The 19,901-nt window shown below is 39.0% G+C and overlaps 1 protein-coding gene across 1 annotated transcript in view; it reads right to left on the bottom strand.

Annotated features, from left to right (window-relative positions):
• LOC104290032 (protein-glutamine gamma-glutamyltransferase 5-like) overlaps positions 1-19,901 on the bottom strand; it is a 35,362-nt gene that overhangs the window by 1,210 nt on the left and 14,251 nt on the right. Inside the window, exons 2-13 of the mRNA XM_009889080.1 lie at positions 11,807-11,986; positions 11,272-11,514; positions 10,227-10,345; positions 9,570-9,698; positions 9,154-9,331; positions 8,122-8,254; positions 6,994-7,097; positions 6,635-6,889; positions 4,884-5,210; positions 3,874-4,031; positions 3,411-3,544; positions 19-1,099 (exon numbers count right to left, since the gene is read on the bottom strand). Of these exons, the coding sequence (XP_009887382.1) occupies positions 19-1,099; positions 3,411-3,544; positions 3,874-4,031; positions 4,884-5,210; positions 6,635-6,889; positions 6,994-7,097; positions 8,122-8,254; positions 9,154-9,331; positions 9,570-9,698; positions 10,227-10,345; positions 11,272-11,514; positions 11,807-11,986 (3,041 nt within the window). The remainder of the gene's footprint in view (positions 1-18; positions 1,100-3,410; positions 3,545-3,873; positions 4,032-4,883; positions 5,211-6,634; positions 6,890-6,993; positions 7,098-8,121; positions 8,255-9,153; positions 9,332-9,569; positions 9,699-10,226; positions 10,346-11,271; positions 11,515-11,806; positions 11,987-19,901) is intronic.

The following is a 19,901-nucleotide window of genomic DNA, read 5'->3' as shown; positions in this document are numbered from 1 at the left end:
GCGCGGGGGGGGCCCCACCGGGCGGGGGGCTGGAGAACACAGCGAGTGGGCCGCCGGGGGTCCCACAGGGCGGGAGGCCGGGGCGGTCCCCATCTGCAGCCCTGCTGGGGTGGCACTACGCGTGGCAGAGCGGGGCACCGGGGAAGCCGCTGGGCAGGGGACTGCAGAGCACACGCCGTGGGCTACCGGGGCGCTCAGGGGTTGGGAGGCCAGGGTGGCCATTGGGCCACAGGGAGGCTGGGCAGTGGGAGAGGGAGCGGAGCCGCAGACGACATGTGAGATGGAGGCAGCAGGCACTGAAATGGGAGCTGGTTGCGGCATGGGACTGCCAATGGTGTGGGCTACTGGCGTGCACACAGGGTGAGATGGTGGAGCAGACATATGGGTTGGGACTGCCTGAGTAGCTGCAGTGGGACCAGAGCCGGCCATGAAGTGGGTCAGCAGGGCACTCACCGCATTATTGGCAGGGACAGAGACAGAGTAGGACATCGGCCCAGTTCCGCCTCCAGGCTGGTGTGTGGGAGCAGGACCTGTCTCAAACACCACGTGAGGCATAGGGGCGCACACGGGGTTGGATGTTGGGGCAGCCATGGAGCCATACATGGACGGAGGCATCGGGGCACACGTAGCAGGAGGCACAGTCTCACATATGACACGGAAGCCAGGATCGCCTCCCAGGTCAAAACCAGGATTGATACTTGGATTGAAGCCTTGGTTGCAGATGGAGTTGCATAAGGGATGGCCCGCAGGGAGGTACACGAAGTCGTACACAGGCTGGCCCCCTGCACTGCAGTTTGGGTTGCACACTGGGATACATATATATTCACACATGGAGTTGAATGCAGGGTCCGCCACAGGGACAGGACCAGAACTGTTCATGGGGAGGGATCCATTCTCACAGACCGGGAGCGACCCATTCTGGCTGACGGGCAGGGTGCCATTCTGGCCTGCGGGGCAGCACACTTCAGCCTTGGCACATCCTTTGCAGTATGCAAACTTGTGGCATCCAAAGTTGGCCAGGAGCCGGTGGCTGCCAAGTCTGTAAGGTGTGAACTCCACAATGGTCCGCGCCTGTTGGTTGGATGCCAGTGTTCCCAAACTGGACAGAGAAAAGGAAAAGAATTAGAACTCTGGGTAGCTCAGAGACCTGAAGCGCTACAAGATGAGCTCACACGATCAGGCTTGATTTGCTACGACATGTTTTCAGAGACAAACTGTTATGACAACTTTTTTATTCTTGCCTTCCTCCAAAAAAATACATTCTGTGTTGTGAAAAACATGGTAACAACTTCTGTCCCAACAGAAGATTTGGAAAACTCCCATAGTCAGTTCTGTAATTGGAACTAGAAACTCATTGATGATACTCTCTTGAATTCTTCAAAAGTGTAGCACCCTTCTACAGCAGAAAGATGTATTTTCTGCTTCCTGTTTCCAGTAGTCTAAGTTGGATCAGGCAGCTTTGTGGAATCAAGTTCCTCATTATTCAGCAAGAAAAATTCCTAATTGCTTCCCCTCAAAACCAGTCATATTTCTGTCAGTTCTCCTTGTCATGAAGAACAACAATGCATATTAACAAAGAGCTACTTTTTCTAGGTTGTTATAGCATCCTGGAAGTTTCCAGCTTCCTGTGATTAACGTGTTATGATCTTAGAATGCATATTGCTATTTCTCACTGTCGTTTTTTAATTGTTCACGTATGTGATGCCAGTTCATGAATATTTAGAGGAATTCTATTATAGACTCAATGTGATTATGAAGGATGGGGCACACAGCTAGAATCTCTTGTAAAGAAAAGAGTGCATTCCCTTTCAGACAGAAATCTGAAAGGCATGCTTAAATTAAATCTTGAGAAACATGAAGCAGCAATATATCTTGCCAGCTTTAAATGAACCATTAGTTTCAAGAGGAGTGAGGCATTTAATGGAATCTCAAAGTAATAAGGGGCAAAAAAATCCTGTTCAGGTCCTAAACACCAAAAATATCAGAACTATTACAGAATCACAGAATGGTTAGGGTTGGAAGGGACCTCTGGAGATCATCTAGTCCAACCCCCCCACCAGAGCAGGGTCACCTACAACAGATTGCACAGGACAGCGTCCAGGCGGGTTTTGAATGTCTCCAGAGTGGGAGACTCCACAACCTCTCTGGGCAGCCTGTTCCAGTGCTCCACTACCCTCAAAGTAAAGAAGTTCCTTCTCATGTTAAGATGGAACTTCCTATGTTCAAGTTTATGCCCATTACCCCTCGTCCTGTCACTGGGCACCACTGAAAAAAAGACTGCTCCCATCCCCCTGGCATCCTCCCTTTAAGTATTTTAAGTATTAATAACATCTCCCCTCAATCTTCTTTTCTCTAGACTAAAGAGACCCAAGTCCCTCAGCCTTTCCTCATATGAGAGATGTTCCAATCCCCTAATCATCTTTGTAGCCCTTTGCTGGACCCTCTCCAGCAGTTCCCTGTCCTGCTTGAACTGGTGAGCCCAGAACTGTACACAATACTCCAGATGTGGCCACACCAGGGCAGAGTAGAGGGGAAGGATGACCTCCCTTGACCTGCTGGCCACACTCTTCTTGATGCACCCCAGGATGCCATTCGCCTTCTTGGCCGCCAGGGCACATTGCTGGCTCATGGTCATCCTGTTGTCCACCAGGACTCCCAGGTGAGAGAGTCTCCCTGCTGGAGAGCAGCTCAGCCCCCAAACTGTACTGATGCATGGGGTTATTCCTCCCCAGGTGCAGTACCCTACACTTACCCTTGTTGAATTTCATCAGGTTTCTCTCTGCCCGACTCTCCAGCCTGTCCAGGTCTCGCTGTAAAGCAGCACAGCCTTCTGGCGTGTCAGCCACTCCTCCCAGTTTTGTGTCATCAGCAAACTTGCTAATGGTACACTCTATCCCCTCATCTAGATCATCAATGAATATATTGAACAGGACTGGGCCCAGTACTGACCCCTGAGGGACACCACTTGTTACTAACCTCCAACTAGACTCTGCACCACTAACCACAACCCTCTGAGCTCTATCTGTAAGCCAGTCCTCAATCCACCCCACTGTCCATTCATCTAACCCACACTTCCTAAGCTTGCCCGTGAGGATGATGTGAGAGACAGTGTCGAAAGCCTTGCCAAAGTCAAGGTAGACAACATCCACTGCCTTCCCCTCATCCACCCATCTAGTCACTTCGTCACAGAAGGCTGTCAGATTAGTCAGACACGACTTCCCCTTGGTGAATCCATGTTGACTACTTCTGATAATCTTCTTTTCATCCAGGTGCTTTGAGATGGTACCCAGAACAAGCTGTTCCATCAAAGAGGACAAAGAGGATTTTTGTCTTCCTCAAAACTTGCTCTGATCTAGCACACCTTGGTCAACCCCCAATATTATCCCCATTTAAATAATTGATGATCTTACTCAATGGTCATTGGCTCTTTGAATAAACCACAGCCTTCTAAGGTCATTACGCAGTTCTTCATATCTTCCTGGAGAGGATTGCAGAAGGAGATCTCTGCAGTACATGGTACTTTCAGCCTGGGCTGGCTCAGTAACTAGTCAGAAAATAAACATGTTTTATATTTTGTAACCCTTACAAAATTGACAATGAAGTAAATAAATGTGAGGGGGAAAAAAAAAAAAAGAAAAAAAGGATTATTCATACATGTTTCTTTCTGATTTACTTCTATGATCTCTATCCATTACTCCAAGTCAACTGTTATACATTTAAAATCACACTGATCTTGCTAAAATAAAAAATACAATAAAAGAGGAGAGAAAAAGAAAGAATTTCAACTTTATCAGCATTGTAAACAGGAAGTGGCCAATAAGAGTCCCTAAGTCTGTTCCTTGGATCACAAATCTCATAATTAAAGTTCTTTACCTTTACAATAACAGGTGGCCTGTTGATCACAATGTCCCTGCTCACCATCAGAACTTCTCCACACTCCGGGTCTGAGACAGCAACTACTTTCATAATGTTGTGATCACAGAGATAAGGTCCATATTGACTATATGATATACACAGTGGAATTTTTTTCACTGTAAAACAAATTTATTTTTATTATTATTTTCTGATTTTTTTGGCTAATATTTCCACTTTCCTTCCTCCTACAGTTTAACTTGCACTCACAATGGCTTGATTAAATATTAAGTTATCACAGCATCTTTGAAAACAGACACGATTTTTCCTGGCTTAGGGTAATACATTGCTGTCTTCAACAACCAGCTTCACAGTTTTCAGTTAATGTATCAGTGTATTTACAAGGAGGTTGGTTTATTGTTATTTCATTCCAGTGTAATTCTTAAAGCAATAATTCAAATGTAGGCAAATAAAATCTTAGTAAAACGGAATGTTAATATCAGGTATGAAATTTCATCTTATAATGATGTGTTTTAATTAAAGGGATCATTTTTCTTCCAGAAAAACATATTAACCATGAAAACAAGTGTTTACATTCTGATACACCTTTGCACTTCCCAGCATGCAGTATATCTAAAAAAATTACTTTAGTGCTCAAAAGAACTGTTTTACATGGGCTAATATCTTCTGGCCAAAGGAAACAAATTCCTTTTCTGATAGAAGCTGCAACTTTATCTTTGTATTGAATGTAGAATCCAGAATTGAACTTTTAGCAGAAACAACTTTTTAAATGATCATAAGAATCTCTAAGCCTTGAGAAATTAAGGAAAGGCTACAACTTACTTGTCATTATACATGTAATATTGACACTGTGTTGATTTTTGAGTGATCAGCCTAAAGTGAATTCAGATGCAAATATTTAAAATTGTATTCACTTCCCACCACTATCAGGACATCTCCACTAAACATAAAAACCAATCTTCTGAAAAGAAAAATAGACGAAAGGTTATTAGACAAATTAACCTTCTTACCTTCCCTTGGACCCAATGTGACGTTCACACTATCTTTCCAAAATTGATCCATTGGGCAACCACTGTAGGTTATTATTTGTGCACACAAATTAAACTTCAGGTTTTTGTTTTCACTACGCAAATTTTCAAGCAGCCAGTGCAGTTGGACATCTTCACCGTACATTGGGCAGTTAGCCATCTTTAACCTCATGTTAATACCAGAGTCACTCAAAAATGGGTTTTTCAGAGATGATAACTCTCGCTCAATATGACAGTTGGAAGCATTGCAGTACCCTGGGTGAATTCTTCTGTAAGCCCTGTAATAGGCTTCTTTGTTTTTCACAGAACCTGTTAAAGAAGATACATGGTGATGAACCTGCTGGAGGCACAAGAAGTCATATCTACCCAAATAATAAACATAATTAAATGTCTTCCTTCTCCTTCCTGAAACTTAATGTAGTGGCTTGATCTAGAACAAACCCACCAGATAGTGAAACACAAGATACGGTATTCTAAATGCATAGAAGAAAACAAACACCTCAGAAAAAACATTAAAAAAATAGTTAAATTTAAAAATGGGCTTGTAAATCTCAAAATGTATACTTTGTGCAAAACTCAAAATATAACTCTTTATAAGGGTTAGGGTGAAGACGAAATGCTGCCATGTCTCTCAAAAGGCAAAAGGCAAAATACACCATTCAAACAAAGAAACTATCGTTTTCTTTTTTGTGCCTGATAAAAAATAAAAAATTAAAACAACAACAACAACAATAAAAAAAAAACAGCTTGCAATTTTATGATCAACTGTGATCCACTCTTCATTCTTTTAGGCAATTTTTCTGTTGAACTCCTCCCCACTACTGGAAAATGAAAGTCAGTAATCAGTAGCCCAAAGTAAGAACCTCAAAATATCCTGATAACACATGAATTTACCAAGTAAACATATTCTTTGACAGACCTGGTACAAGCATCAATAAGTAAGAAGTTAATCCCAGATTTAAAAGAATTCAAAGTTTTTTAGATTATCTAAAGTCTGCTAATATTTTAAACTACTCTACGGGTGAGACCAAAACATATACATACACATAGTGGTATAAAAAGAGCTGGAAGGTATGTCCAGTGAGGAATGGCTAAGGACTCTGTGTTCATCTAGTTTGAGAAAAAGAAGGCTGAGGGGTGACCTTGTTCCTCCCTACAGCTTCCTGAGGAGGGGAAGTGGAGAGGGAGGTACTGATCTCTTCTCTCTGGGATCCGCTGATAGGATGTGTGGGAATGGTACAAAGCTGCATCAGGGCAGGTTTAGACTTGACATTAGGAAACATTTCTTTACCAAGAGGGTGGTCAAACACTGGAACAGGCTTCCTAAAGAGGTGGTCGATGTCCCATGCCTGTCAGTGCCCTAAAAAGAGGCATTTGTATAATGCCCTTAATAATACGCTTTAACTTTTAGTCAGCCCTGCAGTGGTCAGGCAGTTGGGCTAGATAATCATTGTAGGTCCCTTCCAACCAAAATATCCTATCATTGTAGGTCCCTTCCAACTGAAATATCCTATCCGATCCTATCCTAAAAGAATGTAGTTACTGTGTGTTTTGTTTGAATGACCTAAATACGTTTAGAAGTTTAAGAATCAACATCTTTGAGCAGAAAGACATCGTCCTCTTTCTCAAAAAAAGACAGCTTCAGATTGTTCTACTCATTTTAACACAGGACAGATTATATTGACAATTTTTTGTGATTAGTATTTAAAATTTCTTTTAACTCATTTAATGACTTTTCATCATACCTATTTCATACTTGTAAGCCCCAGTGATATCTTCAAATTGCTCACTGCCAACACTCTTGGTGATTAGTTGCTGTCCACATGGCCAAGCGTCGCAGAAAAATTTTGTTTTTTTGGCATTGTTTTGGGAAAGCCAGCCAACATAATTTGAATTTACTCGAGAAAACATATGATGACCATCATAGTCCAAGTCCAGTTCCCCTTCTCTGATGCTTCGAACCCATGTAGGACCACTGCAAGCTGAACCTAAGCCAGATAACAAAAATGTTATCATAGTTTGTAACCTGAGTAGTAGAGAAAATCAACAACATAACCTGAGGAAAATAATTACAGTTATAGTAAACAGCTACCTCTGCCTGTCTCCAAAGGTGTTGGATCCAGACATTGCCAATCACCACAGCATTGATTTAGGTCTCTGCGAGCCATCCAAGATTCATTCCAGCAGTGATATCGCCTGTAAGAATGTAAGATTAAAGACATCTCTTGGATCATCAAGTTCAATGCCTTATGATGGAGGAAAACCATGTCAGAGAGAACCTTTTTAATCAACTGAAGAGTCCTTATGTCTTAACACTGTTAATGATTTTTTGGGACAGGAGTTGTTTATTTTGCTTTATATCACTCAGACTGAAAATTTGTTCCAGGACCCTGCAGACCTGATTGAAAAACATTCTTCTTATAGCTTCCTTTTTCTTTTTTTTTAACTTGATAACTTGCTAACAGGGTTGTTTTAAGTAGTTCATTTTCCTAATATTTTCCTCCTGGCTCTTTAGAGGAAAATCACATACTGCTTTAGTCTTCTTTTTAATGGTTTAACAAAGAATAAACCCTTAAGTCTTTGGTGCTAAAATAAGATCCTCATTCCCTTAGTATTTCAGTTTGACCTCATCATTTTGACACATGAAAGGGCAGAAATTTCATTAAAAGCTCTCACATATGAGACTTGGCTACAAACAAAATTCTGGTGCAGTGAAACTACAAACATACAGGCCAAGGGTGAAAACACAAAATTCTGCTATAATGAGTGATAATGTCAGTTATATGAACACGAATAGAAAGATTTACAAGAATGAAGCAATCCATGATAAGGAACCTCAGGAACACAACATAATTATCAACCAAGTGATTATGACTGAAGATAGTAGTACTAATTTATGATAAATTTTCCCTTACACTTCATGATCTATTTAATATTTTTACAGCTAATAAAATTGATTGCTTTAGTCTTTCAACTGAGAAAGATAAGCTGGTAGCATCAATTCTTACAAGTGGAGTTCTTTTTCCTTTTTTTTTTTTTTTAAATACAGATTGAGCAGAGTGCCTCTTCAGTAATTTCATGTTTTTGAAACGCATTATTAGGAAACTGAACAGCCTTGCCACACCAAAGAAAGAGATACATTTATCTGCTAAATTTATTCTAGTCTTTCTAACATTTAATTTTTGATAAAACCAAAAGAGCTTGTTTATTTCCTATTTACCATAGCTTGTCTTTACCACACAGGTTTTTTCCAGTACAGTCAAAAATCTCATTGATACCAAGGGGATTCTCAATTGAGCATGGAAAACAGAAGTTCGTGACAACACGGCTTGGAATTCCCAAACACCTCATCACTAGAAGGAAAAAAATATTCATGAGTCATTACAAATGGTAATTAATCAAGCAAGTCCTTCACTTACTGTATAAATAATTCTCCTATATTTGCAATTATAGAAACACAACGGATAGGAGACAATATTTGGAATGCAGTGATTCTGTTTTCAAAACCTTCTTTTTAGTGGTTGAAAAGTAATCTGAAAACAGCCTAGCATAAAGGAATGGCTTGTTACTCTTCCAACTTTAAAAAAATATAAACCACAAAACCAGATCTGTTGTAAGTTCAGAAATAATGAACTTGATCCTCCATTAATAAAGCACCATAATTTTTTTTTTTTTTTAAACAGTGTAGCACATATAGATTCATCTATTGAACATCAATTTAATTTTCTTCAAAGTAGGAGCAGGTTCAGTAAATAAATGGTATAAAGTTGGAACTCAATTTTTTTGTCTATGGAGTTTAGTCCACTATTATCTCATCCTTCGTAGTAAAAGAAGTTAGCCTGCTGTTTTTATGTTTTGGAGGAGACATTGCTAGAGGTCTTCTTCCTATTCATAACTTAGTGTTTTTTCTCATCCTTCAAACCTCACCCAAAGGATAAATTTTGGCTCCACAATGCTGCACGTGCTCTACATTTTAATAAAACTTGTAGTATTGATAGCTGCATGGTCACAGAAAAGACAGAACTACTTTTCTTCTTGCTCTCCACACTGTATGGGAAAGCAATAGGCTGAGAATAAACACTGTATGAGGAGCCATGCCATACCATAACAGAGAGAAAATATTCCATTTCTTTTATAGTAAAATGCTTATGAGTAATATTATTCCAGCAATTTTTAGGGTCAGAGGGTTTTGATCTTGGTTTTCTCTCTTCCTTTTTGGGTAACTAGGTAAGGGCAGACTGAAATATCATACCTGTGCACATTACTGCAGCAAGAGACCCACAGTACCCATATCTGACCGGCCTGCATCTGCCATTGTACCACTGCTGAAGAATGGGGACACTTCCATTCCAGGAAAATGGTTTTGTTCCTTTCAAGTAGTCATTGTTTTCTGGAATCTTCATAATACTGCTAGTGGTATGGCTGCTGATCTAGAAAGAGAAAGGAAAACCAACCTTTTCAAATACCTGACCATGTCTTCACACCCTAAGCATATCACAAAATCATCACAGATTAGTGTTACAAGCTACCTTTTCCTGTGAGCCTGAGTACAGAAAGGATTTTCCCTGCTACTCGTACTGTGTTAGATTACGGTGCTATTTGTCCTTCTATAATATAATGAAGTATGACCCAATCTATTCAGAGGTCACACACTACTAGAGATCTTACCATGTGATTTACCACCATGCTGACATGCACAGGGTCATTGCGCCAACAATGGTCACGATCGGATCCATGATGGTAACTCGCACCCATGTCTAGGATCTTCAAGCAGATATCCAGAATCCCGTCTTCAAACTGAGGAAAGACAAGACAAGGCATCACAGTATTCTCACATTGATAAAGTACCTTTCTTGTCAATAATACAGTCTTTTTCATGAATAGGAACTTTCCTCTCTCCCTGCCCTTTTTTGGGGTTTTTTTTGTTTGTCTGTTTTTGTTTTGTTTTGTTTTTATTTTTTACATCAAACACAGATCCTAGTGATCTGCATGGTTTTGTCTGTCTGCCTGAAGGAAAACCAAAGGGAAAAACATGTCATTTGTGCTTACGTTTGACCAATGGAATAATTTTCCTTTAGAAGCACAATATTCTGTTTCACCTTTTCCCAGTGGTTTCCTTAATTTTACTACAGAAAACTTCCTTCCAGTTGTTTGACCTACAGTGAGATTCTCAAACATTTTGTTTTGTGGATGCATATTCTGGCCTAGTCTTAAAAACCGTTCACACTCCGTAACATAGCACGCATTTTTTGAAAAAATATGGATAACATTTCATTTATCCATATATAGATGACATCTACTTCTGAACAAGTCTTCAAAAGGTACCTGTCCAAAGTGCCATGGTCGAGAGGTAATATGCTTGTGAACCCCTTCATAGAGTATCCCATGTTCATTCAGAACATATTCTTCTCTATGGGCCTGATTGTCCATATATACAGGGTCATCTGGAAAAGATGGAGAGCTATCAGCCAGACAATATGTATATTTCTTACACTTCTTTATGTTCTGCTTCACTGAATCTCTTTCTTTTCCCACCTTTTTGATTTATATATGTCTTCAAGGGTTCAGGCTCTTTAAACAATCACAGTCAATTCATCTCTACTTACAACTAAATATTATCTTTATTAAGTCTTTCCCTGCTGTAGTACACCTGAATTACAGAGCTTGAAATTATCTTCATGGTAAGCTGTTCTAGGAATCAAACACTGTGCACTTAGAGTTGGTTATCTGATTTTCATCAAATTGAAAGCACACACAATGTGAGTATTTGCCATGTGAAGATTTTGGCAAGGTCCTACAGACTCCAGAATTGCTTGCTACTGAATTTATTTTGTATTTCTACTATATTATTTCATGGTGATACTGCAGAATTCACAGAATCACAGAATGGATGAGGTTGGAAGGGTTGGACGCCATCTGGCCCCATCCTTCTGTTCAAGCAGGGAAACCTGGCGCCGATTGCCTAAGACCATGTCCAGATGGCTTTCAAATATCTCCAAGGATGGAGACTCCACAAACTGTCTGGGCAACCTGTGCCAGTGATCAGTGATCTTTCCTGAAGCTCAGAGAAAACCTCCTGTATTTCAGTTTGTGTCCATTGCTTCTTGTCCTGTCAAGCCATTGTAAAAGTGGGGGGAAAAATGAGACTATGTCCCAATTACCATTAAGAAACCAAATCAAAACACTGGCTTGAGACAGTCTTGAACATGGAGGAAAAAGTAAAAAATAACAAAACAAAATTCCTCCAGTTTTCTCATTATTTCTGTGACTCCATCCCTTACTTTACCAGCTAAGTAATAAATATGTTCAACATTTTTACTCATGACTAGCATTTTTCTTAAAACTGTGTGATCATCACTAGAGTTCTTACCTGCACACCAAGGGTTAAAAAGGACATAAAAATCTCCAAGACATCGCTGATATGTGTGACCACAAGATGTGATTTGCATATTGAGAATATAGCGGCCAATGCAGGCATTGGAGGGAGGAAACACACTGATATTGATGCATTTTGGCTGATGAATTTTGTAGGAAGCGCTCCAGCAGGTTTGATCTAGACATCTGCCCATTGGGAAGGTACATTTTGTTTCATTTGATTCGCAGGGTCTGAGGCCTTTTCAGGAAAATAAAAACAACTTCAATAAGACTAAACTAAAAACATGTAAAAGACAAGTAATTTGCTTAGCCATCATTTACAATGCAAAGCTCCCAAGGGTGGATTTCTTTTTCACTTGTCACTTCTGTAACAAAGTGAGAAAACTTTACATGTTAGCAGAACTGCCTGAGTTAGGGGAAGGTAGTCTCTTCGCACAGAAGATGAATACTATTTGTCACTAAAGACTATGGGAAATACTATTTACCAGCAAAGGACTGGGAAAGACTACACAGAGTTTGGGAGTGAATACCTGTCTCCACGGTGAAAATGGCCTGATCCACAGAGTCATCCCAGTCCCGATTTTGGAAGCGAGCGTAAAAACTGAAGGCTTGCCCTCTCCTTATTATCTGTCTGTCAGTTCCAAAGAAATGGGTATTATGAATTTGGCAGTTGGAAGGACAGTTCAGGTCAACTTCTCCCAGCTCAATGACTGCAGGTTGGAGAAAGGAACACAAAGGAAAACACAGATAATTGAATCCCCATCATTCACTGAGGTCAAGATTACATGAAAGAGGAGATAATGATGAAAGGCAGAGATAATTGTTTTGAAAAATTCATTCAAAATTCAGTAACACTGAGATTGAGACATACATCCATAAAAGTATCCTTACATGTTCACCACTTCCCCAGCTTGCAGGTGGAAACTTGTATAATGCTTCGATTTAAAAAGCTGTGCTACAAGTTTCACATCTTTTATATAGTGTCTTCTTGCTTTATAAATACCTGATGCCGAGGGTTGATATTAGTGTCTCTACTTGAAAAACTGATTTTGCATTGTAATATTATCTCCACATTACAACATGCTCTATACAGACAGTTACTTTTCAACCACAGCTAGACAGCAAACGTTTTGCACATGCTATCAGTTGGAGTTGGTTTTATACAATAAAATATTAAAGTAAATTAAATAAATAAAAGACATGATAACAAATGTAGGTGTTTAAAAGCTTAAGTGGCAGTCAAATAAGGAATGAAAAAAATAGATATGAATAAATATCCCCCTAAAATTGTAAGTACTGTTAAATATGCATGCAGATGTCTCCATCTGCATTTCCCAAAGTCATAAAAGGTTTGCAGACATATTTGAGGAACTTAATGGAGAAGGAAATATTCACAAATTGTGACATTAAAAAAAAATGCTGACAAACTATACCAAGTGCTATGATTAGCTTGACAAAAATCTTGGTTGTTCCCGCCTTAGGCATCCTGCCTGGGTATCAGCTATTTCATGGAAGCAATTATGACCCTGGTGCCAGAAGGATGGGTGGCAACACACATTTTTACTTATTTGCATACAACTTTTTATTTTCAGAAGTGCTTCACTCTAATTGAAGACAATGGGAGCCGCAGATTCCCAGCAGTTTTGAAAATTGGACTTACTGAACTACAAAGTCTTGTATACCATTTTAATTCTACAGGGTTAAGTTTGGTCCTGCTAAGCCTGCAGAACAACCAAACAATGCAACTTCTCTAACTATATTGGCAGAAAGTTGAATAAAGGGTTGGCATTTAGGAAAAACTAATTTTTCCCATCCAGAACCAAGGGTGCATGCACACAAAAGGAGACTTATGGGACAGGGATACTTTTAACACAAACTAGCGGAGTTTCCCAGGATCACATCCTGAAGTAAACCATAAATGAAATGAATTGGGAAGAGAGGGTGGGTAGGGGAAGGAGAAAAAAAAAACAACACGGCAGCTTTTTCTGATTTGTTTCCTTCAACCAAAATAATTTCATTCTTCATCTAACCATCTAAATTTGGTAATGAATTGGTCATTCAGCTTTTCAGCAAAGATCAGCAGATAAATGCAGACCTGGGCGTTATCTATGTTAAAAAAACATGCACAGTCTCAACAACAAGCAAAAAATATGGCAATGCATTACATCACTATTGCTCATGAACACATCATACCTGCTGACAAGAAAGAGTAACAGAATTGAACTGAAAATCTCATATCTTAATGAGAGTTGTCAACCATAACACAAAGTACTCTGATTGAACAGAAAGGATTAGAAGTGCTCGTAGCACACATGACGAATTCCTGTGGTCAAGAACACTGGAAGAACCTGATGGATCCTCGCCCATCCTCTGGAGGCGTTTGTAAACCAAGACAACTGCACTTCATCCACTCATTAATCCAGCTGAACCGGAACATCAGGAAATTGAGATACTACATGTTTCCCAGGGAAGCTCTCTAAAGTCAGCCCACAGTTTGCTTATCAGAGTTAATTATCAAAACTGGATCACAAAGGAGCTAACAATTGCCTTCTTAAGCAAAGGCAGCTCAGAGAAAATACTAAAGGCTTATCAATTTCACATCTCTTACTGGTTTTCTCTCTTTGGCAGAAACCCGACCGCCAATACCAGTTATTGGGTTTTCTCTATCAATACATATTTTGCCTTCATTCCAGAGAGAATACTTCAGGTATCCATTGTGAAATAATTGCTTCTAGCATGAGAATACTGAAAACTAGTACTTCATAGTTAATACTGGAACTGAAATGTATTCTTTTCCAAGATTTTTCTTATTCTCCGAATTAGCTGTTGTTTCACCGATTCTTCGCCATATCTCTCTTTTTCCTTTAAAAAAGGAAAGGCTTTTTTCAAAAGTTGGTTCTTTTTCCTTCTCACTAAGTCCGCAAATAAAATCTAAATCATAAAAGTAATCCCTAGACTTGATTCCACACAGAATTATGTACAATATTTTTTTGTTTTACTCCTGACAACTTAATAATTTCCACTTTCAGTACTGAGTCAAGAGATAGTAAATTTTCAAGACACTCACCTTCCATTTTTCTTCTACATGTACTAGTATCTGAAGCACAGTACTGGTGGAGGTACCTGCTCCTCAGCAAGATGTGCTGCAAGGTCTGGCTGATCTCCTCTGCAAACCAACCTAATTTCCTCTCAGTAACATTTATATTCAGAACTAAAAGGCTGTCACACATATTGCATCAACAAAATACCGGTTTACAAAGAGGCCCCACCCATGTGTCTACTGATGCTCATAAATGATTCATTTTAACTTCCAGCATTATTAGGGAGAGTCCTGTGGCTGAAGGGAGGGAGAGGTCTTGGTACCTCACCTGTAGCATAGTACTCTCAACGTCCCACAACTTGTCATGTCTCAAAAATATTTTAAGACCAGGATGAATCTAAACACATTTCAGTGTAAGCCATTATTTTTAGCCATTTTAAGTTCTCATAAATCCTAGCACTTACTGTTCCCTTCTGGCTAGATATCTTCAATCACCTACAGAAAAATAATAAAGAACACTAAACTTAAGCTGAATTTAGACTCTCTGAATATGATCACTGGTGGATATTTTTAATATAATATAAGCAGAAATCCCAGCTTTCAGAAAGTCTGCGTAGCACTCCCTCCAAGTGGAGGTCAGAGTAAAATGAACAATTATAAACTTTTCTAGCTAAATTATAAAAAAAAGTCAGAGGCTATGCATTAAGTATTTTTTAAGTTGACAGTAAAATTTAATTTGAAAACTAAAGAATTTATTTATACTCTGTGTGTATTCATGTTCTAGCACACAACCTGTTTTTTAGCTTCTTAGCTTCCCCTCCACCTCCCTTCCCCCAAAATTATGAAAAAACATATGAGATTTTTTCCAATAATTTCTGTGAACATCAAACATTTAAATATTTTGACACAAAAATGCATTATTTTATTATTTTATTTAGGTTTCAGGCCCATTTAATAAAATAAAACAAAACGACAACAGTGTTTCCTCTGCACATTGTGATGAGGACATCGGCCTGCAAGTAGGGGAGAAGGACTAAAATTTCCTCTGTCAAAACCAGAATGAACATTTGCTACAATTGCCTCCTATCCTTCTTATGCCTCTATGCCAAGCTTTATTCCATAAGATATCCTTTGAACCTTTCCAAGTAATTCAACTTTGAATTTAAAAAAAAAAAACAAAACTAAAACTAAAAAAAACAAACCGAAAAAAACAAACCAAAAACCAAAAGTCATTCATTAATATAGAAAAAATGCAATGACTGAAGTTCAGTGATTTGCATAACTGCTTGGATTCTAGACAGTCCTTTAAGAAATCATAGCATCAAACTGCTTAACTAACAGCAAAATAACTTAGTAAGCATAACTTTAACAACTCAGGTATTGTGAAATAACTTCGCAGAAATTAAAGCAAAGAAAAAAAATCAGCCCATCAACAGTGGTTTTGGAAAGTGGTTAAAACAGTTGTATGACTGATTCATAATAAAGTGTACATAATATTCAATGTGTTCATATTTGAAATTTGTAAATATTTGGCCAGTCAGTGGGCAGACATGAAAAAATATATGAATCCGAAATATGTCATTCATTTCTCATATATCTGAAAACTTTCTTTTTCTTAATACTTGTCATTTGACTATTAAACTTCAACTCATTGAAAAATGAAAAATTGGAAACAATACTGTTCCATAAGAAATAATTCAGGAGCCATAAACTCATAATAAACTTTAAAACAGCCAGTAAAATGGAAATGGCAGTGGTCTAGAGACCTTCCTACAAACGGATGTCCATACTAGTGCCCAAAGAACAGAACAGAAAAGTACCAAAGGTGGTCACAGTTTCCAAGAACAGATTAAAATTCCCTTAAATACCTCTAGTTCAATCACCTGCCTAAAATATTTTGGTAAATGAAAGCCTATGACAAATAAAAGAAAACAAGTAAGCATCAGTAAGTAGCTGCACCTGTGGGTTCAAAGAGACTTAATTAGGAGTTTAAAATAATAAAGGCCTGAATCAGGAGCGGAACACTTTCTGTATGGATGTGAGTCACTGACTTTAGTAAGTATGCTTGCTTAGATCCTTGAAGCTGCTTTGGTGCCTATCTGTCTCTGCAGGATCACTATATAGGTACCCAGCCCCAAAGCAAAGCCTGCCAGATACCCAAGTTCCTGCCTATCAGTGTTTGCAAAGCCATCCAATTGCTGTTGCCAGCTCACAGCTATCCGACTGGTTGGTCCTCTCACTCAAGCCCAAGTCCCAAGTGCCTAAAGTAAGAATCTTTAACAAGGTAGAAAATCATAGCATACTAGCTCTCTAGGTGCACCCGGTCTATTCTTGCCCCGCTTGCCTTCCAAGCCCTGCGTCATGTGAGTTGGACCCAGGTAGTCCATGCAACAGGGCCGCCACCTTAAAGAAAGGGGTGTGGGAGACTGAGCACAATGAGGAAATGGAGGTACGGTTCAAAGAAAGGTTTTGCCTCTCAGCTTACGGCCTGTCTAAACAACCGATGTGTCCTGACTGCTGACCTCCATGGCCGCTTGCTGCCCTCTTTCCGAGGAGTCTCCTCTTGGATAGTAGCAGTTCCCCGCCTTGCCTGACAGCGAGGTATACCAAGCTAAGGTTGATAGTCCCTTTGTCCCTACTGGGGGTGCATTTCTCCTCTGCCTCCCTCTTTTTCCCTAACACTTCACTCATTGTTCTCTCAAGTTGTCCACTCCACACTACTACAGTATCTTTCTTGCACATCCAACATTCCCTGAAATGTACAAAGAAGCTGATATGCCTGATGCAGGCCTGAAAATTCTTCACGATAGCACATTTATGAGGATTTAGGTACTTCGAGAATTTAAGCCATTTAGGTTATTAAGTTTCTTTAAAGACCTTGACTTCGGCCCTTACTGCACAAGTGTTTATATGATAATAGTTTAGAGACGATTTTTTAATTTCTGGAGTAACTGGTAATAGTACAGACTACATTTACTTTTTACAAAGGTTTTTGGTTTTGTTTTATTTTGAAAAAAAATATTACTTGCATTACAGTAGACTGACATACGATGAGCATTGACGAAGTCAAGTGGTGCATCTGCTAAGGCTCTGAAATCTACATAGATTTCTATTGCAATTTACACCACTAAGAAAGGGCAAGGATTGAAGAACTGGGCATTGCAATCACAGAAAAAACACCTGTGAACAGCACTGATGCAGTTCCTCAGCATCTTTAATATATTCGGGAACAATAGAGAAGTCGCAGTAATCAACCATCCAAGGAATTCTTTCAAGAAAAAGGAACACAAAATGACAACTCAACAAGGGATAAAGAAAATAATCAGAAAGTAAGTGAATAGTGTTTAAACTGTTTTGGAGAACATATCATCTAGTGGAAAACTGGGGTCACTGCAGTGCTTAAAAATGTTAAAAACCATTTTAGCTACTCCACTTGAGCATATGTCAATAGACAGCCCTGAAGTTCACTTTTTGCAGTTGGTCGTATAACTCTGTTCCTTTGATCACTGGACCTGGATTTCACCTTATTAATTAAATTACAATTTTGTAGAAATAGCAATGAGTGATGGAGTAAGAAGTTACCTGCCAAGTGGGATATTTTAAGTCATTAAGTGGCATTGCTATCTGCTCCCAAGAGTTCAGGAATATTCATGTCTAACAAGGAAAGAGGACAGAGAAGAAAAAAATTGTATGCCGTAGGTTAACTCTAAAATAAGCACGTTTGTTAGGAATCCCCATCTGACATAGAGAAGCTTCATATTACAAGGGCAATAGGCTGGAAAACTAATATGAACTCTGTCACCAAACACACCCAGAAGTTTTTTAAAATTCATAAATCAATTTGCTACGAGGGTGCCTTTCATTAAAGAACCCGAAAGCACTGGCAGCTACTCTGCTGAGTGCAAGCAAGTATTACAACACCCTATTTACAGATGAATTAGGACAAAGAAATTCTTCAAATGAAATCTCGAACGAGAAGCCTGTGTGTTTTAAGAAGTACATGGCAGCTTTGTCTTTATAGATGCTGGAGGAAATTAGTAGCATTAAATAATTATAGGTGGTTTCTGACACAGCAAAACCACCAGTCTTCATACAAAGAAACCAAAAACTCCTTCAAGGCAGCTCCCATTCAAGCTGGTCCACAGGACTCACTTTGCGTTCTGATGGAGCTACATGCTTTCTGGTCTCTTAGTTTTTTACTGGGTTTACATTAACTGTGTGAGCCGCTTTTTTTCTCCATTTAATAGAATGTTTTGTCCCCCAATATCCATAGTGCCAATGAGAAAGACACACAGCGATAAAGTTGCAGTATATGCAGAAAGGTCAAACAATTATAGGATGTGTACCTCATAAGAGCACGCAACAACATCATTTATGCTTAAGGCATACTGTCGTCATATTTAGAACAGAACCCAGGTAAAATGCTAACCTGAGTCATACATACTGTAGGCCTTACTTCTGTACTTCACCTTTGCTCTATAGCACCGCCACTTTTCCTTTTTTTTTTTTTTTTAATTGCCTCTTTTTTCACGCACCTTAATAACAGTGGCATCGGTGACCGGGTTAAGTTAACAGAATAAAACTATAACCATTGCATAAATTGCAATTAATAAGTTTCAATAAAAAGAAAAATTTTGTTTCTCAAAAAAAACCCCCAACCAACAACCCTTTTTCACAAACTGAAGCTAGAATTTATAGCTGACTAATTTGCCAGGTAACCTACTCTGAGTACTTTAAGTTCACTTTCAAATGAGCTTGTTCCCAGCTGTATTTGAAAACGGAAGTGGAATAAGCTTGTAGTACTGTAAATTCAAACTCAGCTTACTGAGCAGTAACTTTCCCACACAGAGAAACCTATAAACCACCAGGCCTGTGATTATAACCCACCAGTCTAACTGCCCAAGCAGCGGAGTAGATACCATGGACCTTTTACCTGGACAAGCAATGTTAATTGCAAAAGATTCAGTCTGAGAAGCATGAGTTGAAAGACTAAAACAAGGACGGACATTTACTGGGTTGGATCCCAGGAGATCTGGAAGAATACAAGTGGGCTTCTATTTTGTTCCTTAGTTTAAAGCTTCAACTTTTAATGAAGCCTGCTTGTTGTTTAAAAAAAAAAAAATCCATTTTCTTCTCTAATGCTTTTTTGTAGATGTTCATTTAAAATTTCTTTATATAAGAGCAGAGCTCAGAATCTTGAGACACAGCTCTAAAATATATAGATTTCCATCCCAGCAAAAAAACGAAGAGTCTCGAGTACTGATATTTACAATTAAAAGGGCTGTTGATTTTACCTGAGAACTAACAGAGACGAGGAAATACTTTGGTTCTATCAAACTGATTTCCATACCTGTCTGACGTAACTTTTTTTCCCCAAGATTTCTAAAATTGCCTGAGCATTGCTTATTTTGAAGTTAAAAAATATGTAGTTCTGTTTCTCTGTAGTGGATATCTTACACATATGGTATATGCAGAAGATAGTATCATGTACAAATAGTAAGGAAGACCCCATGTATTGGAGATGCAAACCCCAATTTTTATTCTTTTTAAAATATGTATACAGACACACTCTTTATTTAATGACA

Source organism: Charadrius vociferus, unplaced genomic scaffold (assembly GCF_000708025.1).
Source record: "Charadrius vociferus isolate BGI_N301 unplaced genomic scaffold, ASM70802v2 scaffold65, whole genome shotgun sequence".
NCBI lineage: Eukaryota > Metazoa > Chordata > Aves > Charadriiformes > Charadriidae > Charadrius > Charadrius vociferus.
Note: the sequence above shows the minus strand (reverse complement) of the source record. Positions and strands in the feature narration are given on the sequence as shown.